The 26,004-nt window shown below is 56.9% G+C and overlaps 1 protein-coding gene across 1 annotated transcript; it reads left to right on the top strand.

The window, feature by feature from the left end:
* Window positions 1–13,347: 13,347 nt before the first annotated feature.
* Window positions 13,348–24,427, top strand: MYBPH (myosin binding protein H). The gene is made up of 11 exons (XM_056511317.1): window positions 13,348–13,880; window positions 14,084–14,218; window positions 15,895–16,062; window positions 18,992–19,080; window positions 19,969–20,164; window positions 20,482–20,621; window positions 20,754–20,913; window positions 21,664–21,800; window positions 22,200–22,386; window positions 23,917–23,958; window positions 24,220–24,427. Exons 1-10 carry the CDS (start codon window positions 13,532–13,534, stop codon window positions 23,925–23,927), a joined length of 1,572 nt encoding a protein of 523 aa, XP_056367292.1. The 5' UTR covers window positions 13,348–13,531; the 3' UTR covers window positions 23,928–23,958; window positions 24,220–24,427.
* The last annotated feature ends 1,577 nt before the right edge of the window (window positions 24,428–26,004 follow it).

Below are 26,004 nucleotides of genomic sequence, written 5' to 3'. Positions count from 1 at the left end.
TGGGAATGGGCTGCCCAATGTGTCCGGCAATGTTTCCTCTGCTGGTTTTGGGAAGTGCTTTTGCGGTACTACGATCCGCTCCAAACCAAACAATTCTCTGATCCGAAAATTGAAGTAATGAACATCTTCTGTGCTTCTAATTAAATACACGGAGGGGTCTTGGACACAGCTACCCGTTATTAGATTCCAGGTGTGATGAGCTGCTCCAGTTCTCAGCCCCAGTGTCAGCGTGGGGCCGTTTGCAGCTGTAGAGCAGATTCCCTACACAGAATGTCTTAATCTTTTTTTTTTTTTTATTTTATTTTGCAACATCTCACATCCATCTCCCTTCCCCGAGTGTGGGCTGGAGCTCGAGGATGGGTTTGCAGCTGCTAGGAATGGCCTTCGCCAGCTTGCAGAGGTGGTGGATGCTTCCAAAATTCATCCCCACCGAGACACGTGCTCTGACTCAACCAGAATGCTGCCTCCTCATCGGGGTTATCGGGGAATTGCTAGCCCAGGAGTCATTTTTCTGGCTAATTTTGAGTGGGTGAGAAAGCATTTGTGCTTCTCAGAGGAGAGGACAGTGTGTTTGTTTGCGCATAGGGCTTGTTCCCAGGACAAATTTCCTCTTGGCACAGAGAAAATGTTAGGGGCTTTCCCCTCGATTTTGGAGGAATACGCTTGCTTCCTGAAAATTTGCGCCACTTTAGGAAAACAGCTGCTGCTTTCAGCCAGAAGAAAACCCCCGAAATTCTTTGATTTTATACTCATAAACACAGTTCTCCGCCTCCCCCATCCCTTTAAGGCAAGTCTCTGGCTGCCACCCCGCCTCAATAACGCCGCGATTCCGCCCAGGCAGCTTCTGTGCGGGATGAAAGCGCCGTGATCCAGCCACAAACCTCCCGCTCCCGGGGAAACACTGTCCCTTTGTGCCCAATCCAGCAAACCTCGCCTTGCTGAGAGCGGCTGAACTTTCGAACATTCCCGCTGAAAGCTCCTTTCTGCGGGGGTCCGACCGCCCGTGGGGACAACAAACGGGCGCACTGGGGGCTCGGGGGCCGCTGGCCACCGCGCTTCCCCCGCTCGCCGCCGCGCTGCTGCCAAAGTCATTTCGCTTCTCTGACCGGCCCCAGGCAGTTTTGTGTTTGGCTGTTTTCCCCCTCTTGATGTCCCGGTGCTGCTTAATACGCGCTGGAATTCGGCTTTCTACAGGCACGGTGTGCTCGGATTGCAAATATCCCGCGGGTATTTGGAGCGGGAGCGGGAGCGTCTGGAGCGACCCCCGCATCGCCCCGGGACAGCGGTGTCACCGCTGGGATCCTGCCCGCACCTCAGCTTCCTCCTTCCTCCCTGACCCGGCGCATTTCCCTCCTTCCCATCCCGCTCAGGGCGCCGGGGGAGCGGTTCCACCCTCGCACCCGGGCTGGGATCGGGGCTTGGAAGCGGAGCACGGAGGGCAGGGGCAGCAGCCCTGGCAGGGAGGCCGCCGGGGGTGGTGGGGAGCCCAACGCCCTCTTTCCCAGCCTCTCCCATGTCAGAGTTTCTCCCACTGGATGGCGGCATCAGAGCAAAGAAATCTCCCTGGAGAGGGGAACTCCACCGGAGAGAATTTATCCTCCTGCTTTTCTGGCTCCCCAGAGGTTTGTGCTGGGGCTGAGGATGTGGGTTCAGCACACTCGTGTTCGCACCGTTCCTGCCGCTGATGCTCACTCTCTGCCCTGTTCCGTGCTCCGTGGCTCCTCCCAGCACCCCAAAACAGGGGGCCATGGACCACCTTTCCTGTGGGTGCAGAGGCACCTGCTGGGGCTCAGCTGGGGCACTCTGAGCCAGGCCAGGAGCAAACCAGACCCAGACTGGGCAAGGGAAAGAGATGTCAACCCTCATGGTACATCAGGACCTCAGCTTCTTAGCGAGGCACATCCCTTATTTGCCCAAAGCCCTCGATGTTCCAATTGCTGGGTGCCGAGACCCCCATGTCAAAGTCACACCAATAAATGGCCCATTTTTGCATGGAAAAAGATTTGGGCCCAAGTTTTCCATGGTGGTTGTAGAGGAGGGTCCAAATTTCCCAGGCACTGGAAAACAAAGGCAATCTGGCCACCTTTCCTTGCACCTCATGGCTTTAACCCCGAATGTTTCCATCCACCTTTGGCATTTCGTGGATGTTGGGCAGAGAGGTGCAGGGTGGGCGGGGAAGGCTCATGCAGGGCTGCAGCCCCTTTGCAAATACAGTGCAGGGCAAGTGCTCTGGGGCTGTTTTCTGGCCAGGGGACGTCTCAGCTTACAGGCTCCCAGCTGGGCTGGCACTGCTGTTGGCACAGGGGCAACCACAGCTGACAGAACCACAAGAACCCCTGAGCTGGAGGCACCCTCGGGGTCCTCCAGTCCAACCCTGCCCTGCAGGACACCCCAGTAATCCCACCCTGTGCCTGAGGGTGCTGTCCAAACTCTCCTGGAGCTCTGGCAGCCCTGGGGCCCTGCTCATTTCCTGGGGAGCCTGGGCAGTGCCAGCACCTCTGGGTTCCAGCCTGACCCTTCCCTGACACAGCTCCATGCTGCTTTGCTGAATTATTTTCCCTGCACTCTGAGGACAGTTCCACACAGCATCTCAGGCTGGAGCTGTCCCACAATGCCAATAAACAGGAACACTATTTTTAATATCAGCCTCTGTTGCTTTTACACTTGACCTTAGTAGCTTTTTATTTTGTAATATTTCCAGAGAGAACAGGAGCTCAGCTACACTGACAATGCCCTTCTGACAAGCAATTTTTTCTGCTCTCCCTGATACAAACAGGAATGACCTTCTGTGGCCAACACAAATCTTTTTGAGAACTCAGTGGCAGAAGCTCTAAGCCTGAAATAAATCAGAGTGTTCACTTGAACAGCACGGATGGAAGAGCAGCAGAAATCGGGGTTTCAGTCCCACATTCCAGAACTTTGGTGGAATATTGCTCTGGACTGAAGTGGTTTCCTCTGTGGCATTCTCAACAGAGACAGCTGCATCCAAACTCCAAAATGACCTGGAAAGGGTCAAGCCACACAACTCTCAAGTGTAGCATGTTTCCCCAGGACCTCCCATGATGACCCAGTGATTTATCCTGGGTTAAAATGCCATCTCCAGGATATTTTGCCTTTGGGAAGGTGTTTCAGGGGTTGATCTCTTGCAGGATGCAGAGCCTGTGGTGATTTTCTCCATTGGAATGCACCTGGCTGGGGCTTCCAGGTACTTGCTGAACCTTTTCTGTTCAGTTCCAAGGGCTTCTCCCTTCTCTGTCTCACAGCTGAATGAACCCTCAGCTGAGCTTGGGAAACCTGTGGCATGTCTGGAAGCACCAGGGTCCCACCTCCCAGGTAACTTTTAAATCCTGGGCATTTCTGTGGAAAATCCAGTGCTGGGGACACTGGGGACACCAGGGACTCTGGGGACACTGGGGACACTGGGGACTCTGGGGACTCTGGGTACACTGGGGACACTGGGGACACTGGGGACTCTAGGTACACTGGGGACACTGGGGACACTGGTGACACTGGGGACTCTGGGGACACTGGGGACTCTGGGGACACTGGTGACACTGGGGACTCTGGGGACACTGGTGACACTGGGGACACTGGGGACACTGGGGACTCTGGGGACTCTGGGACACTGGAGAGGGAGGGGTCGGGGGTGATGCTGGAGGTCAGGGGACTTGTCCCAGGGAGCACAGGATGATGCTGGGAAGGGTTGGGGCAACTGCTGGGAGCTGGGTTTGTTTGATAAAATGAGGGAGGAAACTGGGGATTTTCCGAGGTGGTCTGGAAAGAAAAGGCAAAGAAGCCAGAGGGTCAGTCCTGCTCCTTGGGAGTGAGAACCCACAGGAGTGGGCTGCAGGACCTCACAGGCACTGCTGAGCCCGACCTTACCCATCTTCTTCAAAAAGAAGGATTTGCAGCTTGGTGCAACCCCTGGGAGCTGGAGGGTGTGAGGTGAGAAAGACTCCCCCAGTTACACTGGCAGGGCTCCAGCTCACGACCCCAAAGCAAGCTTTAAGATTTGCTAATCTCAAAATATTGTTGGCACTCAGAGCAGTGATTTACTGTGTGTTTTGCCACAGCAAGTACTTTCCAAAAGGCCATGCTAAGTTTACACTGGAGCTGCTGGGATCAGATAACTGGTCCTGGCAGCTCCCTCCTTGTCCCCCTGTCTCTCCTAGCTGCTGAGCTGGGGTGCAAAGGGATGGCACAGCTTCTCCTGCACCCCGCAGGAAGAGCTAACCCCAAGCAGCACCAAGGAGGGACCAGCAAAGGTGTTCTTCCTTGTGCAGGTGGAGGGATGGGACTGGGTCACACCCTGGCTTTTGGAGAGTCCCAGTGCTCCACTCTGAAGTCAGTGTGCCAGAGACACAAAAGAGCATCTCTGGTGCCCAGCCTGGCCACGTCCACATCCCCAGGGCTCTGCAGGTTGTGAAAATAAATCAGCTTCTCACCTTCAGCACCAGCCAGGGCTGCAACAGCCCCGCACGTGGCTTGGCACTCCTGCAAGGTTTGAGTGCCCCAAGAGGTCCCAAGGGCTTTACAGGGGGATCCCGGGCATTTCCAGCCTGCAGAAAGGGTGGGCTCCCACAGGGCAAGGGCTGGGGCCCTGCATCCAGCCCGCTGTGCCATGGAATCCCAGACTGGTTTGGGTGGGAAAGGACCCAGCCCAGGCAGCTCCCAGCCCTGTCCAGCCTGGCCTTGGACACTGCCAGGGATCCAGGGGCAGCCACCTGGGCCAGGGCCTGCCCACCTCACAGCCAAGAACCCCTTCCCACGACCCCACCCAGCCCTGCCCTCTGGCAGTGGGAGCCATCCCCCTTGTCCTGTCAGACCCTTGTCCCCACTCCCTCTCCAGCTCTCCTGGAGCCCCTTTGGGCACAGGAAGGGGCTCTAGGGCTCTTCCCAGAGCTGTCTCTTCTCCAGGTGAGCACCCCCAGCTCCCCAGCCTGGCTCCAGAGCAGAGGGCTCCAGCCTCAGAGCATCTCCATGGGCTCCCCTGGGCTGGCTCCAGCAGCTCCAGGTCCTTCCTGTGCTGGAAGCCAGGGCTGGAGCAGCTCTGCATTCTGCAGTGGGGGGTGGTTCTCACCTGAGCAGGGCAGAGGGGCAGAATCCCCCTTCCCCTGCTGCCTGCCTGGGAGATCAGCCCAGCTGGCTCAGGGCTTTCTGAGTTCAGCACATGCCTTGGGGCACCTGAGAACAGCACCCCAAGCCCTTTCCCAGGGCTGCTCTCAAATTCTGTGTGACTGAGAAATTCTCATCCTTCTTAAGAGTCAGCACTGGGGAGCCAGAAGAACCCCCATCTCTTCCCTTGGGATCTTTGCCACCTCCCAGCCCCAGGAGATGGGAAGAGCCAAAGCCACCTCCAGCCTCACCCCTGCCTCTCACTGTCCCTGGCCATGTCCAGCTGGAGGTTTTGTACCAGTGTCCTTCTGGCACTGACTTGCTCATGGACAAGGAGGATGAGATTGGAGCATCTTCCATGGCTGTTTCTCTGCAGATTATTGGATCAACAGATCAACCCCTTTTAACCTCTGAGCACGTGCCTTGGCCAGCTGCTCTGGAGGTGCTTTGGGGAAATGCTTCCCCAGGGCTGTGCTGGACAGGGACAGGGCAGGGAGCAGCCCTGGGTGACCTGACTGTGGCACTCAAGCCCCTGCATCCAGAGCAGGGCTGGGCTCCCTGGGGACACCAGGGACTCCAAGCACCAGACATTTCCAAAGCTTGTCTGGGAGGATTTCACTATCTGGAGAATTTTGGCAGGGCCCAGCATGAGGACAGCTGGACTGAGTGTCCTCATGATGCTCCCTGGTGGCAGCAGGGAAAGGATGCAAGGATGCAGCTGGGCCCTGCTGGACAACCCAAACTGGTGGGTATTACCAGTCACTGGGACCTGGTAGAAGTCACTGGGATTTGGGGATGCTCCAAACCCTCTCACAGCCCCTCTGACCCAGCAACTGTCCAGGGAGGGACACAATAGGGAAGTCCTCAAATGAAGGTGTTTGGGTCAGAGAGGCTGTGGGGTCCCAGCAAGGGAGCAGATCTATTTCCTCCCAAGGATCCTGGGAAGGGACAGCCCTTCCCAAACACCCTGGGCACCACCCTGGCCTCAAGGCCTTCCTGGTGTATCACTGCCCCATCTGCAACAGGCTGGCCAGCAGCACCAGTGTCCCCAGGGCTGGGCAGGTCTGGCTGCAGGACATGCTGCTGCTCCTGCCTGCCCTCAGCTCAACAGGGATGGGGCTGGGCAGAGCCCTGCAGGGACTGGGAGCAGGGGGAAGAGGGGATGGGGAGAGCACAGGGAAGGAGATGGTGCATGTGGGAAAATATGGGAAGAGCTGGGAAGGGAAGTGGAGAAACCAGTATTGGCCCTCCAGGAGGGACTAGGTAGGGGCAAAGGCCTTGAAGACACTCAAGGTGCCTTAAGCCCTTGCTGGAGGAACAAGTACCTGATGAAGGTCAAAGGAGACAGGAGTGTCTGACCCTGGGCTGTTACTGGCCAATGTCATGGGGCACCCTGGCAGGGTTTCAGTCCCTCAAGGTCTCCAGGGCAGGGCTGGACACCCTCCTGAGGACTGGCAGTGCCTGGTCCTGCCTGGGACTGCAGGTGAGGAAATGAGCAGAGCAGGCTCTGAGAAATGGTGCCTGTCCTTGTGCAGAGCAAACACTGAGCTCCCTGCTGGTCCCAGCCCATACTGACATTGGCCCTTGGTGCTGCTGGAGCCTGGGGCTGAGCTGCTCCCTCCCCCTTCTCCTGCAGAGCCTCCCAGCTCCTTGCTCACTAGAGAGAAGCAGCTGCTGTGGCTCCAGCCCCTGTATGCAAATGTTCAGAAAAAAAACAGCAAAGGGGCTCTGAAAGAATTCAGACCTTCCTGAGCTCCTGGTTTTAATGAAGAAGAAAAATCTGAGTTGCTAATTGCAGCTTCTCTGTGCCCCAGAGCAGAGGCAGACAGGGCAGGTGGTGACAGAGCCTTATTGGCATCTCCAGCTGCTGTAGAGGTGACCCTGGGCAGAGTGAGGAGACCAGGGCTGGCACAGCCCCATCCCTGGGGGGCTCCTGTCCTAGGTGAGCTCCTGCTGGCAGCCCCAGGAGTGGGGCAGGGCTGGAAAAACCCACCCCAGGCAGAGCAGTGCCCCAGACTGGCACTGCTGCTGGGCACAGCTCAGGTGACACCTGCAGTGCCCCAGGACTGGCACTGCTGCTGGGCACAGCTCAGGTGACACCAGGGGTGTGAGAGCTCCTGCTGGCCTGGGAGCAGCTGCTGCAGGTCAGTCCTGCAGCTCTGCCCTGTGATCCTGCCCTGTGATCCTGCCCTGCGATCCTGCCCTGCAGCTCCTGCCCTGCAGCTCTGCCCTGTGATCCTGCCCTGCAGCTCCTGCCCTGCAGCTCTGCCTCGGGCTGGCTGTCCCCTCCTACTGTCACTGTCATTGTGGTGGCCCCACAGGTGGCCTTGGGGAGCCCATTTTGGCTGTGGGCAGCAGCTGATGTCTTTCTGTGATGGTTTTTCCACTGCAGTGCTGTCTCAGCCTGGAGGGAACACAGAGCTCCCTGGCTCAGCTCCCAGAAAGTCACGGGGCAAATTCAGGACTCTGCTTGGGTTTCCCTATTTTTCTACCCCATCCATCCTGAAAGAGAATTATTCCATTACAGCCCCAAAATAACTGCCCAAAAGCTGGTTCTGGGTGTTTGCATCCCCTGCCTGCACCTGGCAGCTCCTGATCCCAGCAGGTCTGGGCACCCACCCTGCTGCTCCAGCAGCAGACATTGGGGGACCTGGAACTGGGTGAACCCTGACTGATCATGGAATTAGACAATCAATTAGGTTGGAAAAGACCCTTAAAATCCTCGAGTCCAGCCCTTACCCCAAGGCCACCACTAACCCATGTCCTCAGCTGGCACTTGGCTTGTACATCCTTCCAGGGCTGGGGACTCCACCCTTGTGTCAGGGCTGGACAACTCTTCCCCTCAACAAGGGGCTACTGCAGAGTCAGTGGGTGAAACTGCTGCTGCTGGGGTGAGCTGGGCTGCAGCCAGCCTCAGGGACAGCTCTGGAACCCCTGGCTGTTAGAACCTGGCCCCAGTGCCCACCAAGGGATGCCCACCAAGCAGGAGCTGCTCCTCAGCACCTCAGAGATGTTCCTGTTTTATTGCCTGGTTGTGTTTTCTGGACCAGACAAGAATATTTTAGAGCAATACTTGCTTAAAATTCCTGTCCCGGGGTGACACCTGGACAGGCACTTTCCTGGGGGGCTTTGGCAGAGGGAATTGGGGCCATGCCCCAGTTCAGGCCTGGAGCCCCTGCTTGCAGTCATTGCTTTGGGATGAAGTAAGTGTCTGCTTGTGTGTGACAGACAAATGGAAACCTTGCCTGGTCCCAGCCCACCTGCTGCCTGCCTCTGCTGCTTGACTCAGTGCTCTGGGAATATCACAGTGACAGCAGGGCTGGAAATGCTGCTGGGAGCTGGAGCCAGGAGCAGGGATGTGGGATATGGGATATGGGATATGGGATATGGGAGGTGGGATATGGGATATGGGATGTGGGATATGGGATATGGGAGGTGGGATATGGGAGGTGGGATATGGGAGGTGGGATATGGGAGGTGGGATATGGGAGGTGGGATATGGGAGGTGGGATATGGGATATGGGATATGGGATATGGGATATGGGATGTGGGATATGGGATATGGGATGTGGGAGGTGGGATATGGGATATGGGATATGGGATATGGGATATGGGATATGGGATATGGGAGGTGGGATATGGGAGGTGGGATATGGGAGGTGGGATATGGGATATGGGATATGGGATATGGGATATGGGATGTGGGAGGTGGGATATGGGATATGGGATATGGGATATGGGATATGGGAGGTGGGAGGTGGGATATGGGATATGGGATATGGGATATGGGAGGTGGGATATGGGATGTGGGATATGGGATATGGGATATGGGAGGTGGGATATGGGAGGTGGGATATGGGAGGTGGGATATGGGATATGGGATATGGGATATGGGATATGGGAGGTGGGATATGGGATGTGGGATATGGGATATGGGATATGGGATATGGGATATGGGATATGGGAGGTGGGATATGGGATATGGGATGTGGGATATGGGATATGGGATATGGGATATGGGATATGGGATATGGGAGGTGGGATATGGGATATGGGAGGTGGGATATGGGATATGGGATATGGGAGGTGGGATATGGGATATGGGAGGTGGGATATGGGATGTGGGATATGGGATATGGGATGTGGGATATGGGATATGGGATATGGGATATGGGATATGGGATATGGGATATGGGAGGTGGGATATGGGAGGTGGGATATGGGATATGGGATATGGGAGGTGGGATATGGGAGGTGGGATATGGGATATGGGATATGGGAGGTGGGATATGGGATATGGGAGGTGGGATATGGGATATGGGATATGGGAGGTGGGATATGGGATATGGGATATGGGATATGGGATATGGGATATGGGAGGTGGGATATGGGAGGTGGGATATGGGATATGGGATATGGGAGGTGGGATATGGGATATGGGAGGTGGGATATGGGATGTGGGAGGTGGCAGGTAGGGCATTGAGCTTGCCCTAAGTGCCCTGCTGGTGTTTGTGGCTGAGCACTGTGTGCTTTCCAGAGGAGTTCCCTGGTTTTCTGGAGATCTGGGTTAACCCTGGGGAGAGGACAGGCCAGGGCAGGAACAGCAGCTGGAAGGAGGGCACAGACTCACACAGGAATCCACTCCAGTGACCAGCAGCAAGAGCCCCTGCAGGGGCTTGGGCACCTCCTTTCTGCTGAAATTCAGGGAATTGGGCATTTTTCTGGCCTTCTGATGTCTCCCATGGACTCACAGTGCACACGATGTGTGCAGGGCTGGGTGTGCCCAAAGGGAGGGGGGATGGTGACTTCTCCTGTTGGCTGACTCTGAATTCATCCCCCTGGAGCTGGCAGAGGGACCCTGGGCCCAGGCTGTGGGGGACCCTCCCTGGGCACTGATCCCTCCTCTGCCCTGGCCAAACCCACGGCTGTGCCAAGGACCAGAGGGTGCCATGCCCAGACTCTGCAGTGCCAGGTGTGGATCCACCTGCTGCTTTCACAGTCCTGCTGGGGGGCAAAGAGCCCACCAGGGTCTCCAGAGACGTTCATGGGGACGAAGACAAGAGTGGCTGAGCAGAGAGGACGTGGCAGCTCCAGGGAGCTCCTTCCCACCCTGGTGGCATCAGCTCCTTGTTTATTCCAGGCTCTGGCATCTCCCCTTTGCTTCATGATGCACTCCTGGGGAGATCTCAGCACCTCCTGTCTAACCCTGAGCCCTGCTGAGGGGCTGCTCCTGATCTCTGGCAGCCTCCAGGATCTGCCCCAGCTCTCGAGGCATCTCCCATCTCCCTGCACCAGCTGCCAGGTTGGGAGGGTTCCCCCATTCCCCCTTGCAAGGTTTCCTCAACTGGGAGTCTGGGTGGATGGGCCAGTCTGATGGTTTGGGGGAACAAATTCACCTTTTTGCAATGGGATCCTGTCAAACAAACCCAGCTGGGAAATGATGGACCACTGTGCTGCATCATCAGGGGGAGCTGGAATAACAGTGGCATGAGGAGGATCTGATCCCTTTGGGCATCAGAGATACTCCCCTTATCTAGACCTATACTCACTTGCAAAATAAGTAAGGAAATGTATCAGTGACTCGGTGGGCTGAAAGTGTAGGTCAAAACCAATTTATAAAAGTACCAGCTTTCTGTACTGGATAACCAGCATTTCAGATAAATACTGAAATACTTATAGTTTCAGGCAAAAATGTGCTGATATTAAATTATCACTGAATGTTTAATGCTGAACCCTCCCAGCTGCCTGCAGGAACAGCCCCTGATTTTCATTGCCATCACCAGACTGATCTGAGCTCCCTCACTCAAAACCTGGGGCTGGGACAGCCCATTCCTGTCCTGGTGGTGGAATCACCTCCTGGCAGCAGTTTTTCTGTCTCTGTTGTGAATCCACAGGTGAAGCCATTGTGGTGGGTGAGGAATTGTTGGCTCCTGTTCCTGTGGGAAGCTCTGGTTCAGAGCTGGGACAACTCCCCTGGTGCCTTTGCCATGGACAGCAGCTCCTCAGCGTTTCCCTGCTGGATGTGTGAATAAACAAGATGCCAATAAACTCTGGTAATGTGGCCCAGATAGCAGTGGCTGATGAGCCACATTGATTCAACTGCTCGTCACCTATTAGTCACCCCTGACTCAACAGAGCAGAAGCATCCAAACATCATGGAGCAGGTTGACAGATCCAAGTTTCTTTCAGATTGGGACCTACAAGTGAAATTATTGCACTGATGTTCTTTATTTTTTCTGGGGAAAGTATTTAATTTTCAGCTGCACTCTCCCAAACTGAAATCAGAGAGAAATCTGAGTGCTGATTTCCCTGTGAACTGGAGTTTTGGTGTTGACTTTTTTTTTTTCTGTCTGAGCTCTTTAATTTGCTTCTCTTAACATGTAATCAAAACAAGCCCATTTTTTTGCAATGAAGTGGTTTTTTTTTTGTTCAGATTAGACATCATGATTGAGAAAGACATAAGGAAGATGCCTGAGCAGATGTTTGTGGGAATCTGGAACTGGCCACCTGTGAGCTGATGGAAAGATTCATCAAGGCAGGGCCTGTGTGGAGGAGTCAAGGAAGGGCCAAGGTCATCCAAGGCAGGTGAAATCCTGGTGGGCCAGGGCATGGAGAAACCAGAGCTCCTCCAGCTGGTCCCTGGGAGCCAACACAGGAGCAGGATGGATGGACGATCCTCTCCAGCCCTTCCTTGCCAGGCTGGGCAGCTGGACCTGTCCTCTCTCTGGCCAGAGCAGCTGCAGGGAATTTTCTGCTTCATGGCTGGCTTGGCAATTTTGAGCCACTCCAAGGTACTCAGGGCAGGAAAGGAGCTGCCAGTGCCCATCCATGCAGGCACAGAAATGCCCTGGAGCCCCACATCACTCCCTCCTGCCTCACAGCTCAGGCATTCCAAGGTATTTTGGGTAAGGTGGAACTTCTATCAGTCATATTCCTCCTCACTGGGGAAGTAACCAAGGAACACCCGGGTTATCACATTGTTTGGAGCAAACAGACCCTTCCTGAGACATCAACGTCATGCCATGGTATCCTGGCTTTGTGCAGCTGCCAAATAACCAGGAGAGAAAAAATATCCCTCCTGGAGCAGGAAACAATGCTGCTGCAGCTGGGGTGTATCCCTCAGGCTCTTTTTGGGGATGTCACCATCCATTTAAAGACCAGCCTGGCCAATGGGGCTTTGCTCTTTCTTCTCTCCCTCCCATTCCTGGGTGACCACAGCTCCCCCCACCTGGAAGACCACCCCTTGTTAGCAAAGCTGGGATCATCTGGCCTGGCAGAGAACAAGCCTCAGGCTCTGGCTGTCTCAGAGATGCCTCTTGCCCCTGATGTTCACGTGTGAGGTGTTTTCTGGGGACCACAGGAGAGCCAGGCTTGCTTGGCTGCTCCACAGCAGCATCCCTGGAGACAGGGAATTAGCTGGGCAATAGGGAAAACCCTCTCTCAACCCAAATTAGGAAGATTAGGGATACAGAGACACTTCTATAGTGTCTCAGGCACAGCATGAGGGCAGGTAAGGGAACAGGGGCAGGCAGGGGGTTAGTGCCTATGATGCAGAGAATTAATGGGGTTTTCCTGGGTCACTTGGGGGATTTGGGGTGAATCTGGGTTTGGGGTAACAGTGGGGTGGCTGGTCATGAGTTCTGGGCTCTCCCTGGACAAGGATGGTTGATGGGGCAGAGCAGAGGCTGGAGAACACAGGGCAGGGGGCTGGTGAGTGATTTATCTTCCCCAGAAATGTGGGTTAGGGGTATGGGCAGCTGGGTTGGTCCAGATGAACCCAAAAATTGTCTTCCAACCTGTTCCAGCCCAGTGGGATTGAGGATGAGGCTGAGGAAGGGCAGAGGGACCTGTGGGGTCACAGGGACTGTGGGAGGACACGAGGTGGGTTGGGGGGTCAGTGCAGGATTCACAGGGGTGGGGGATGTTAAGGCAGGGGGGTGAGGGGGTCCAGAGGGGGTCCAGGGGGACTGGGGGCACTGAGGGGGAAGCCCTTGGCCAGAGGGCCGGTGCTGGCTCGGGAGCCAAGTCCCCGCAGGAAGGTGACCTGGCCCCGGTAGCCGGTCCGGAGGGAGCCCGGGGGGCTGCCGGGGGGGCCGGGCCCGCTCGCTGCCTCCCATAGGAGGGGAGCCGAGGCTGCTGAATGTGCAGCTCCCGGTGGCTATTCCTGGCCGCCCCGCCTGCGCAGGCAGATTGGTTTGCACGGAGGCGACAAGTGCCAGCCAAGCCTATAAAAGTCACCCGGCCCGGCTTTGGCTCAGGGACCGGCTCCCCCCGCCCAGCAGAGACCGGAGTGGAGACACCTGGTCCCGAGCCGGGACCCCCGACCCGCAGCACAGACCTTTGTCCGGGGCAGGAGCCCCAGAACGGAGCAGAGACCCCAGAGCAGCCCCTTGTCCAGCCCCGAGGCTCTGCAGCCATGACCGGCAAAACCTCAACTCCGGCCAAAAAACCGGCTCCGGCAGCGGCCAAGAAAAAGGCAGCAGCAGCCCCGAAGGAAGGAGCGGCCCCGAAGGAAGAAACGGCCCCGAAGGAAGAAACGGCCCCAGCCCCAGTTACTGCAGAACCCCCAGCCCCGGAGCATCCCCCCGAGCATCCCCCGGATCATCCCCCCGAGCAGCCCCCCGAGCAGCCCCCAGCCCCCACAGACGAGTCTGCTCCCGTCCCCACGGAAGCTGGAGCAGAAGTGACCCCAGAGCCTGCAGGAGATTCCCCAGCTGAGCCCCCAGCCCCAGCCCCAGCCCCCGAACCGGAGAAACCAAAGGAAGGTGAGTGGGGAGCACTGCAGCGGGAGGGGACATTAGCGAGGCGTGGAGGGGATATGCCAGCGAGAAGGGACAGGGGATGAAGTCATCAAGGATATTTTTGCAGTGGGATGGGGCTGGGGATTAGGTGGGCTGAAGACAGAGCTGGAGGTTGAGTGGTCCATCAGGGATGGAGCCCTGCCCTCAGCGCTGCGGGTTTGCTGCAGAGCCCCCCAGCTGCCCCCTGTCCTTGGCCGTGGAAGAAGTGACTGAAAACTCCTTCACACTCACCTGGAAAGCCCCGGAGCAGACGGGCCGGGCCGGCCTGGATGGATACGTGGTGGAGATCTGCAAAGATGGAAGTAGGTTTGGTCTGCCCTGCCTCGGGTGTGGGAGATGGTGCCTGGCTGCGGGATGGGGTGGAGCTGGGTGGAGCCCGGCAGAGCATTTTCCCCTGCAACAATTCCCTTTCTTTGCCCAAAGAGATGCATTTTGAACGGTTATTTATTTTTCATGAAGGAACAGGGCATTCCATTGTCTTCAGCAGGGGCTTGGAGCAGGTTTAGAATCACTGTTTATGTCCAGCTCTGGTGTGGAGCAGAGACCAGCACACCCCTTGGGGATGGTCTCTGATGAACTGGAGATCTGCAGACTTGGGGCTGGGATGGTAAACCAAGAAAAGAAGGGAAAAGTATTTGCCCAAAATGAAGTGTGGAAGGAATGGGGATACAATGGGAGGATGTGGAAGGGAGGGGTCCTGGGCATGTATCAGCAGATTTGAGTATGTCTGGAAGGAGTGGCATGGATGGAGGATGGACTGGGAGGTGGCAGCAGTTACCCAGCAATTGTCCATGGCTCTCCAGCTGTGTTGCTGGGCAGCAGAATGGGATGGGAGGATGAGATTTGTGTTTTGGGCACTCTCTTGAAGCCCTGCTGGGCTTTGGGGTGAGGGTGAAGGGTCTGTTTGGGAGACCCAGGTGGCCCATGGAGCTCAGGGAAGTTGATCCTCAGCTGTTTAGCCTGTGGCACACACCACAGACACATTCTTGGCCGTGCAAGGCTGCCATCGTTGGGGGTGCAGAGGTGACTGGGTGGGATGTGTGTCCCTGCATGGGACAGGGAGAGATGCAGCCATTCCTGGACAGATGTCTGACAGCACCCAAAGGGCCCACTCTGGAGCCCTCCTGGCTTGCTTTGGGTCTGCTGGAGGACAGGAGAGCTCCAGTCCCTCTGTCATCACTCAGGGGCCACAGGGCTGCTGTATTTGGGCTGGTTCAAGACTCTCTTTGGCTGAAATATGGTGAAATTTGAGTGAGGGGTGATCCCAGTAATGCCAGTGGTGAAGGGAAAGAGGATCTGGTGGGATTTGGCTGCTCCAATGCCATCAACAAGAGAAGGTGCCCATGGGATTGGCACACCCTGGCATGTTTGGGACGCTCTCAATGCCTGGGACACCCAGTCCTGGGGGCACTGGGGCAGTTTATTTTCTAAGTGAGAAACATCTTGAGAGGTTTGGCACATGGCAAGGCTGTGTTAGCTGGGGGAGAGCTGAGCTCTGGGCTGAGTTTGAGGCTCTGGGTAGGTCTTGAGTGCCCTACAAGCAGGAATAACACCTGGAAACACCTGGGCAGGGGCACGTCCTGAGCAGGGCTGGCCCAGTGTGGAGGGGTTGTGGGGACCAAGGAGGGCCCCAGGGCTGTCGTTGGGCAGTGAGAGGAGCAGAGTGGCTGGCAGGGAGCTCCAAGGATCTTTCCTTTCAGAAATGCACCTGGTCAGCAGGGATGTGCTCACTGGCCCCATGCCTTGTCTTGCTTGCAAATGTCCTCGTGCTCCGTGCTGAGCTGCTGCCAGCACTGCATACCCCACACTCCTTGGCAGGGGTGGCCAGCCTCCCCTCCAAAGTCCCTTTTTCTGCTGGTGCCCCAAGTCATTCCACATTGCCAGGGAAGTGGTTCTCGGGGTGCTTCTGGCCCCTGATCCTGCTCGGGGTGTCTGTCTGTCCGTGGCACACCCCGAGGCTGTGCTGGGTCTGTTGCAGGTTCAGCCTGGACAGCTGTGAACCAGGAGCCTTTCCTGTCCACCCGCTGCACGGTCCCCAACCTCAGCTCGGGGGACAAGGTCCACGTGCGGGTGGCGGCCGTGGGCGCGGGCGGTGCCAGCGTCCCGGCCACCCTGGAGCAGCCCGTGCTCGTCAGGGAGATCCTCCGTGAGTACTGCCCAGCTCCTGGGGGAGCCTTTGTACGGCCAGAGACGGGAGGGGACAAAGCTCACTCACTCTGTACAAGATAAAAGTCACAGCTGCAGTTTGTTGTAAGAGAGCCCTGCTAACAGCTGCCCGGCACAGCCCAGAGTCAGAGGAAAAGAAGAGATTAAAGTTCCCCTTTAGAGAGAAAGAGCAATGGGATAAAAGGGTAGTGGGGTAGTAGAAGAGGGAGGAAGAGAAGTAAGAAGAGGAAGAAGAGAAGAGGGAGAAGAGAGACAGAGGTAAGAGAGAGGGAGAGAGGGCAAAGGCAGGAGGGAGAGTAAAGAGAGAGAGAAAGAAGAGGAGAGCAAATCCCGTTTACAATGCAATAAATCTTCTTCCATGATGAATATTCTAATTTCCATTAACCAATGTAATACAAGATACAAATTCTGTAGTATTTACAAAGAGCCTATAGGAATCCTTATATTACCGTAGTGTGTTACACTTTAAAAACTGCTCTTTGGACCTTTGGGCTTGCTCTCTGGCCAAGGGCATTGTTCTGTCAAGAGGGGATTACCTTCAGGGGCCATCCTATTGTGTCAGGGTTATTCAGTAACTAAGGCCTGGCATCTCAAATGTGGCTTTCATTTCAATTTCGTTCATGGTTTCTACATTCCCAGAATCTGAGCATTCATATTTGTAAGGTTCTCATGTTTCATCTTCCCCAACAAGATCTGTCCAGCCCTGCAGCCTGAGCAGCCTCTCACAGGTCACATCCAGCCCATGACAGATGTTATTCACAGTGACTGTGTGCAGTTCCCTTGGGAGAAGCTTCCTGACCTCACAATCTTGCTGATGTTGGAACTTTGGGGGTGAAGGACTCAAAAGGCTGAGCCACATTTTCCCATTAAATGGCAAGAGCTCAGAATCCACCTCCCCCTGAGCACATCTCCTGCCTTGGCCGTGTCACATCCCAAATGTGCCACAGCAGCATTGGACAGCTCTGTTTATCTAGCTCAGGGAAGTCAAGAGCTGGTTGTCTGGAGCAGGGGAACTTTAATCATGCTGAACTCGCTAATGAATGAGTTGCTCCCATGCTTAGCAAGACTCACATTCCTCTCGTGGTGCTGCCAATGTGCAGAGGCTGATGCAGAAGGGCAGGGGCAGTTTACACTCAGAAAACAGCAAACACAGACACATTTTCCCTCTAGAAGGAATTATTAATTCTCATTCTTGTTACTTAATACATCAGATTTTTCAGCTGCTTAAAAGTAGTAATACTAAGAAAAGTTATTTCAGGAACCACCAGCTTTAGGAAAAGCTTGGAGAAGACTCTCAGTCTGTGGAAAGGTTCTGCAGGGTCCATCTGCTCAGTGTGCTCTGAGGATGTGGCTGTGGCTTAGGGGTGGTGGCTGCTGCTCACCTCTGACCTCAAAACCATCCCACCAAACCACAAAGAACTGGGAAAACTGGGGTGTGAAGGACTGGCAGGAGATGCCAAATGCTCAGCTTGTGCTTTCCTCATCCTGTCCCTGCTGTCTGAGCTTTGTCCCAGGCATGTACAGGTGTAAAATCCAAAGAATGGAGAGACCCACACACAACTAGATTTCTTTTTTTTCTTCTTTTTTTTTCTTCTTTTTTTTTCTTCTTTTTTTTTCTTCTTTTTTTTCTTCTTCTTTTTTTTTTTCTTCTTTTTCTTTTTCTTTTTCTTTTTTCCCCTTTCCCTCCCTTCTCTTCTTTTTCTTTTCTCCCTTCTCCTCCCCTCCCCATCTGCTGCCTCCTGGCCTTCACATTTTCTCTCAGCCTCCATTTTGTACATCACACCAGTTCATTTATAGCACCCCAGGGGATTTTAAATAGCAGCAATGGGACAGCACGGAGATTAACAACAGGTGGGATGAGTGGGCTTGGGAGGTGGAGAGAGACAAGGAGAAGGCAGATGAAGGATCAGTATGTGTCACATTTTGCAGGGAACAAGGGCAGGGAAAAGCCTTCCCACCACGGCCCTTTGTCACTGGGGCACTGACCTTGGCCAGCCCCATCTCCCTGAGCGAGGCACGGGGAGCTGGGGAGAGCAGCCATGAATTGACATTCCTCCCCAGGGTCAGGTTTCCCTGCCCTGCTGAGAGCCCAGGGGGAGCACTGGGGATGGATCCTGCAGAAATCACAGCCCGAGCAGAGCAGGGACGGTCTCAGCTGTCAGGAAGGGACATCTGGGCCTGTCCTGCCCTCCCCAGCCCTCACAGCTGCTTGGCCCAGCCCTGGTTTATTCTGGCCAGGGTGAAGCTCGTGCACACTTGACCCGGACAGGGACTCCCAGCTCCTTTTGAGGGGCTCCAGAGGGATCCTGGTGTCACTGAGCTGGCAGAGCTGTGCAGCTTCTGCTCCTCCCTGGGAAGGGACACACTCCATGAGTGCTCTCCAGTGGGGCTTTTGCTTGTCTTTGTTATGTTTCATTGGGGATGTTTGACTTTGTCACCAGTCTTAGGCTTCCACATCTGTGGCATGACCAGGCACCTCCTTGGTGTCTCAGTGGCCTGGTGCACAGGGGAGGTGGAGGTCCAGCCCTGTCCTTGCTGGAAGTTGGGCTGTGTGCCTCTGGAAAGTCAGGGGGAGAAGCATTTCCCAGCTAGGAGATGCTGTTCTCTGCCTTGTTACCACACAGGTTGTGTTGTGGCCCTTCTGGTTGAGCCAGGTTGTCTCCAGAGCCTGGCTGCAGTGAATGATCCATCAGGATGCTGCCCTTGGGTTGGTGACGTGGGATCCAGGGATGGATTCAGTGGGACAGGCAGTGGGACAGGCTGGCACAGCCCTGCAGGGCAGCAGCACTGCCCAGGGCATGGGAGGGAGAAGCTGGCCGTGCTGGGAGGGTTTTCTCTGTGCACAGGGAGGGTCAGGCAGCTGAAGGGTGGGAGCTCCTTGTCCCATAACCTGAACTCCTGGTCCCCAGAGCTCCCCAAGATCCGCATGCCTCGGCACCTGCGGGAGACGTACATCAGGCGTGTGGGGGACGCTGTGAACATCATGATCCCCTTTCAGGTAGGTGGGTGATTTGGGCTTCCATCTGCTGGGCATTTCACTCTAGGTTAGCTCCTGCAAGTTAGCTCATGGGTCTGGCTGTGCTCTGACTTGGCCTGGTCCCTGTGCCCCACGAGCCAAGGGTGGGTGATGGGGTGGGAATCTCTCTCCTCTTCCTGTCCAGATCCCATTTTTCCCCTGCTACATCTTTGTTGATGATGCTGCTGTGGGACAACCCCAAACACATCAGGACATGGGCTGGCTGTTGCTGCTGTCTCAGCCAATAAGTCAGCCCTTGCTCCTGGCCACATGCCTTGGGGTCCCACAGCACAGCACTGGGGTCCCTAGAGGGGACCAGCATCCTTTGGAGGAGGGCAGCCCCAGGCTGTGTGATGGCAGAGCAGTGCTGACACTGCTGGGCTAGGCTGGAGGTTGTCTCCCCAGCTATCTCTCTCATCTTGTCTGGGACATCAGCAGAGCATCTCCACCGTACAGCTGGCTCTGAAACATGGTGAGGGAGTGAGAGGCCCCTGAGCTGAGGCTCTTGTCCATGGCACGTCTCACAGCCAGTTTGGACTCTGTGCTGGCCATGCTAAGACATGAACTTTCCCTGTCTGCTGAGTTCAAGCCCTGGTGCTAAGCTGGAGCCTGAGCTCAGCACCTGGACTGTGAGAGCACAGCTCTGCCTTGGCAAGTAAAGCCGGGCTTGCTCCATGAGGACCCTGGGGAGCCAGCAGGTCCCAGCCTCATCCCTGGAGCCTGATGGCTGCTGTGAGTGAGACAGGAATCAGCTGGAGCTCTGTCCCGGGCACTGCTGGGTGGGAGAGGCGGCGCCCGGCTGCTGCTGCCGGGACACGTCGGGGTGGCTCTGCTGAGCCCACGGGGCTCCTGAGCTGCCTGTTGGTGCAGGGGAAGCCACAGCCTGAGGTGAGCTGGACCAAGGGAGGGCAGCCCCTGGACGCCAGCCGCATCCACATCCGCACCACGGCGCGGGACACCGTCTTCTACATCCGCCAGGCGCAGCGCGGCGACTCGGGCCAGTACGAGCTGGCCGTGCGGATCAACGGCGCCGAGGACAGGGCCACCCTGCACATCCAGGTGGTCGGTAAGCTGAGCATGGACCACGCTGGGGCTCAGTTCTCCCCTTGGCTGGGTAGGTCTTGTGCTGGGTGGGGTGTGATGCGACAGCAGCAAGGCGAGGGACTCTGGAGTCCCCGTTCCAGGGGGATCCTTGACAGGATCATGCAAGTGAACTTCTCTGGTTGGGGCTGCAGGGTTCCTGCCAGCCCTGCCCCTTGCAGCTTCTCATCCCTTGTGTGCCCAGGGGGAGGAGAGATGAAAAGCAAGGCCAAGGGCTGGTCAAGGTACAGAATATGGGGGGAGCAAACTGGGATGTCACCCTGAGGGCGCTTGTGTTTGCAGAGCCACCTGGCCCTCCCCAGAACCTGAAGCTGGTGGATGTGTGGGGCTTTAATGTGGCCCTGGAGTGGAGTCCCCCCGCGGACAACGGGAACTCCGAGATCAAGGGCTACAGGGTGCAGAAGTCGGACAAGAAGAGCGGGGTGAGCCGGGGCACTGCTGCTGATGCCCTGATGGGGAGGGACAGCCGCACCCCCGCCACACCCCGCACCTTCCCATCCGCGGCACAGCCTCTCTCTCTTCCTCAGCGCTCTCTTTTCCCCGTTTTCTCGCAGAAGTGGTTCACGGTGCTGGAGCGCTGCAGCCGCACCAGCTGCACCATCTCCGACCTCATCATCGGCAACACCTACTCGTTCCGCGTGTTCGCCGAGAACGCCTGCGGGCTCAGCGACAGCGCCGCGCTGGCCCCCGCCCTGGCCTCCATCCACAAGACAAGTGGGGACGAGTCCCTGCCCCCGGGGCTGGGGAGGGGGGAGCAGGAGCAGTCCTGGCCCGGGGGGCTCCCTCCGAGTGGTGCTGGTGCCCAGGACAGGGGGTGAGGCTGAGCACCCCAAGGTCCAGGGCTCCCCTGCCCCCGCAGGAGGAGAAATGAGGAGAAAATGAGGAGAAATGAGAAATGAGGAGAAATGTCCTCTCATTTCTCCTTGGGAGAAAGCATGAGCTATGCTCAGCCCCTGAAGGGAACAAGGCTTGGGCATCCTTGGGATGAGCTGGAAGCAGCAGCTGGGAAGGGTCAGAGCATCCCTGGCTCTGGGCCCACACTCAGGGCCAGATCTCAAAACCAGCCCTGCTCTCCTTCCATCTCTTTCCATCCACCCTGGTAGCACACAGTCACCCAGGGTTTTCTGCCATCTGCAGAGCTTCCCTCCAACTCTTATTTCCATGGACGGAGATTTGGGGTTGGAGTGGGAGATCCAGACTGTGCCTGGGCTGGGTCTGACCTGCTGGACACAGGATGTGTCACAGGGGGTTTGGGGAGTGGCGTCCCCCTGATCCTTGCAGGGCCTGGGCACTGCCATGGCACGATGGATGAGGAAGCAGGGCTGCTCTGAGCTGAGGGCCAGGTCCTTGGGTCGGGCCAGATGACATCTTACAAAGGGAACAGGAGTGGGTTTGGGCACCTCGTGCTGAATTCCTGTGTTGGTCAGCCCAGCAGCCTGAGGCTAGAATTAATTATTTCCTCAGAAACCACTTACCAGGCAGAGAAGGTTCCCCAGCGGGACATGATGGAGCCTCCCAAGTTCACGCAGCCGCTGACAGACCGAACGACCACGCGGGGCTACAGCACTCACCTCTTCTGCTCCGTCAGGGGCTTCCCCCAGGTCCCTGCTGCTCCTCGGGCAGCTTCGGCCTGGGAACACCTCTGGGGCTTTTTCTCCTGTGGGGCTGGGGGTGTCTGGGAGGTGGTTGGTGCTGTTGGATGGGGGTTGAGGGGCTGCAGCTGCCTTCTGAGTCAGACTGGGGCTTGCTCGGGGTGTGTCTGCATGGAGATGGGAGACTGGCTTAGATCAAGCCAAGTCCTGTTTCCTCTGTGCTGGGGGAGGAAGGGTGGGGCAGTGGTTAGGGCTCACAAGTGGAGATTTGGATCTTCAGAATACTTCTGGTTGTGATTCCCATCGTGGCCACAAGCGTTGGGCAGGGCCAAGGCAAAGGCAGAGAGAGGTGGCTGCATTTTGGGGCCAGTTAGATTTCTCACTTCTCTCCCTGCTTTAAACTTTCAGCCCAAAATCATCTGGTTGAAAAACCAGATGGAGATCCGGGAGGACCCCAAGTACATCGCGCTGATCGAGCAGGGCGTGTGCTCCCTGGAAATCCGCAAGCCCGGCCCTTTCGATGGGGGCGTCTACACCTGCAAGGCTGTGAACGCCCTGGGGGAAGCCTCGGTGGACTGCAGACTGGATGTGAAAGGTGAGATTGCTGCAGGGGAAGGAGAAGCAGGAGCCCTTGCCTGTTGCCTGCCTTTTCCAGGTCTCACTTTCCCAGTGCTGTGGTTTTTGTTGATCCTGGCTGTGGGGGAGTCCGAGGACACTGGGCAGCCCTGTGGAGCTGCACTTTTGGCTTCTTGGGTTTATGGTCTTGAAGCATCTTGAAATCACCTTTCCTTATTCATGGGATAAAAAAAATGGGGAGGAAATGAGAAGTGGCAGAGCCAGAGGAGCTGCTGGAGGCTGGCCCAGCCTGGCTGCCCCTGCTCCTGTCCCACGGGTGGGGTGTGTGTGAACCTCCCCTGCACCTGGGCTGCTCTTCTTTATGTCTCAGGATCCTGCCCACACCTTCCTCTCACATTTCCCTGCCCCAGCAGAGCCTCTGAGCAGCCCTGCCCCGTGTTGCTTCCCCAGCCCCTCCTCAGCCCGTGGAGGATCACTGCCTGCACAGTGTCCACAACTCCTGTGCTGGCCACGGTCCTTTAGCACTTCTGTTTCCCCTCCTGTGGCTTCCAAGCACTCTCTTGCCCCCAGACCTGCTCTGCCTCACATCCCACATGGGCAGAGTTCAGTCTGGCAGCCCCAGCACCCCAGTCCATGTGGAAGCTCCAGGGCTGCTGGTGTGGCACAGGGTCAGTGCTCAGCTCTGGGAGCTGCTGCTGGACCCTCCAGCTGGCCCTGCTGGCCCCACAGGCACATCCTCAGTGCATCTGTGCAGGGCCCTGTCGAGTCCCAGAACGATGCTCTGGGTGGGAAGGGACCTTAGAGCCCCCCCAGTGCCACCCCTGCCATGGCAGGGACACTTTCCCCTGTCCCAGCTGCTCCCAGCCCCATCCAGCCTGGCCTTGGACCCTGCCAGGGATCCAGGGGCAGCCACAGCTGCTCTGGGCACCTGTGCCAGGGCCTCAGCTCCCTCACAGGGAGGAATTCCTGCCCAAATCCCACCCAGCCCTGCCCTCTGGCAGTGGGAGCCATTGCCCCTTGTCCTGTCAGACCCTTGTCCCCAGTCCCTCTCCAGCTCTCCCTGAGCCTCTTTAGGCTCTGTAAGGGGCCCTGAGGCCCCTGGACCCTTCACTTCTCCAGGAGAACACCCCCAGCTCTCCCAGCCTGGCTGCAGAGCAGAGAGGGCTCCAGGCCTTGGAGCAGCTCCGTGGCCTCCTCTGGGCTCTCTGCAGCAGCTCCAGGTCCTTCCTGTGCTGGAAGCCCAGGGCTGGAGCAGCTCTGCAGTGGGGTCTCAGCTGAGGGGGCACAGGGGCAGAATCCCCCTGCCCTGCTGCCCAGGCTGGGATCAGCCCAGCTGGCCAGAGCCACGCTGGGCTCTGTGCTGGGGACAGTGGCACTGACAGTCACCCAGGCAGGACCTGGGGGTCACTGGCTTGCAGTGAGGTGCTGTGTGGGATTGTCTGGAGCAGGTGTGTGCAGGGTTGGGGTGTGCAGTGCACAGTGGCACTTTTGGGACTCAAAAGGGGAGTAAGACAAGGACAGTTCAGGGGTTTTGTCTCCTCTCCTGCAGTGCCCAAGTGAGGACAGATCAGAGGACAAGACAAGGAGCAAGGTAGGTCTGGGTTGGGGCAGCAGGATGGAGGAAGGTGGATCAGTTCAGGGGCTGGGGTGGGCTGAGTGCCCTGAATTAGCCCTGTCACCGGCTGGTCGAGTCTGTCGTCCCGTGGAGATGCATGGATGGGGTGGGATGAAGAGCTGAGGAAAACCCGTCCCTCGTGAGGCGGAGGGAGGCTGCGGGTGTGGCTGGGTTTGTCTCGCATCAGGGCTGTGTCAGGACAGGTTTCCTGAGCAGGGCTGTCTCGCTGCCCTGCAGGGCTCGGACCTGGCTCCTTCCCTCGCGGACCCTGCGGTGCCAGCGGTGCAGGGCAGGCTCTGGGACCTGCCCACGGCTCTCTGGGCCCCTCCTGGGCCCTGCTTGGGGTGCACCTCAGCCTGCCGTGGCACGGCCTCTCTGAGCCTGCGACAATGGAACAAACCAGCTGAGAGGCTGCGGTCCTAATAAAAGCCACCAAACCCTTCTGTCCTCCCTGTTTTGGCTTTGGCTTGGGTGGGGGGATGTGGAGAGGGGCCAGGACTGCTGTGGGGTCGCAGCCAAGGGTGGAGGAGATGGTTTTGAGCTTGGAAAGGAAGGAGCAGCTTTATGAAACACAGAGAGATTTCTGAACCAGAAGGAGCCCGACAAGGAGAAAGAGAACACAGAAAGATTTCCTTATGGCCCAGGGGAATAATTCTGGCTGCAGAAAAAGAAATGCCACATCAGTGTTGTGGCATCTTAGCACTTCTTTATTGAAGGACAGTTCTTTATGCCCACCAGTGAGGCAGTGATGCAGCCAGGAGCTGTCCCTCCCCTCGGTGGGCACAGGACAGGCTGTGTTACCCAGAGAGGCTTGTCCCTGTGAGCTGAAGCTCATGTCAGGGTGAGTTGTCAGCTCTGGGGCAGACACAGGTGTTAGCAGAGCCCAGAGGGGCCCATGGAGCACACAGGTACCTGGTACAGGGTGATCTCTGCCCCAGCACTGCTCCCCCTCGCTCTCAGGGCACGAGGAGCTCTCCCAGCTGCCTGGCAGCTCTGCCGTGGGCCAGAGCCACATCCTGCCCATGTCCTGCCTGGCCCTGGCCCTGCCAGTGTCCATGCAAATCCAGCCTGGCATCCACAGGCTGCAGCCCATCCCACCCTTGGCCACAGAGAGCAAAGCTGGGCAGTGCCTGTGACTGATCAGAGCCTCTGCTGTGTCCTCACCTGTCCCTGGCACCTTCAGCCCAAACTGAAGCCCAGAGAGTGCTGCTGTTCCAGGGGTTGTTTCCACCATCAGAGGGCATTGTTGGATTACTCTGATCTCACTGCTGGTAGGATGGGTTTCTGAGCAGGTTGGTCCTGGCAGTAATGCTGGAGAGTGGAGAGCTTGTTTTGCCTGGGAACTGCTGGGGTGTCCTGTCCCCCTTGGTGTCCCTGGCACCCGGGCACGGGGCCTTGGCCAGTGGAATTCTTTCACAGACAGGGTCTGTGAGCTGATCTCCAGGACTCTGGCATGCTGTGTCCTTTCCAGACCTTATTTCAGTCCTGCAGAGCACAGACTGTGATTGTAACCCCACAGGGGACTGAGGTGGGCAACAACCACTTTTAGTGAGGGCTCCCCAGGAAAGATCTGGAGACACAGAGTGGAAAAATCCTGGATATTGTTTTTGATGAAGCAACATTCATGTGCCCTTTAATTTATGAGCATCCCAGTCACCAGCTTCCTGAGTACTTTAGCAAGGGTTCAGGCCAAAGCTCCAGTTCCAAAAGGCAGCAGAAATAAGATGCAGGTGGGAGTGAGAGCTGGGCGAGCAGCAGCACAAGTCTGAAGGCAGGGACTCCGCCAGGGGATCATGGCCTCAGCCTGGGGAGTCCTCTCTGCTCTGACCTGGGCTTGCAGCACCTCAGGCACCACTGGTGCTGGTGCTCCACGAGACTGAGGCACTGCCCTCTGCCCTTCCCAGCAAATGCTGGCTCTGGGCAAAGCTGGCACAAGGTCGGGGCACAGGAGTCCCTGCACTGGGCAGAGGAGCCATGGGGCAGGGGTGGGGTGAGCCACAGCCTCACCTCCTGTCAGAGGTT

The sequence above is a fragment of the Oenanthe melanoleuca genome, chromosome 26 (genome assembly GCF_029582105.1).
Source record: "Oenanthe melanoleuca isolate GR-GAL-2019-014 chromosome 26, OMel1.0, whole genome shotgun sequence".
Taxonomy (NCBI): domain Eukaryota; kingdom Metazoa; phylum Chordata; class Aves; order Passeriformes; family Muscicapidae; genus Oenanthe; species Oenanthe melanoleuca.
Note: the sequence above shows the minus strand (reverse complement) of the source record. Positions and strands in the feature narration are given on the sequence as shown.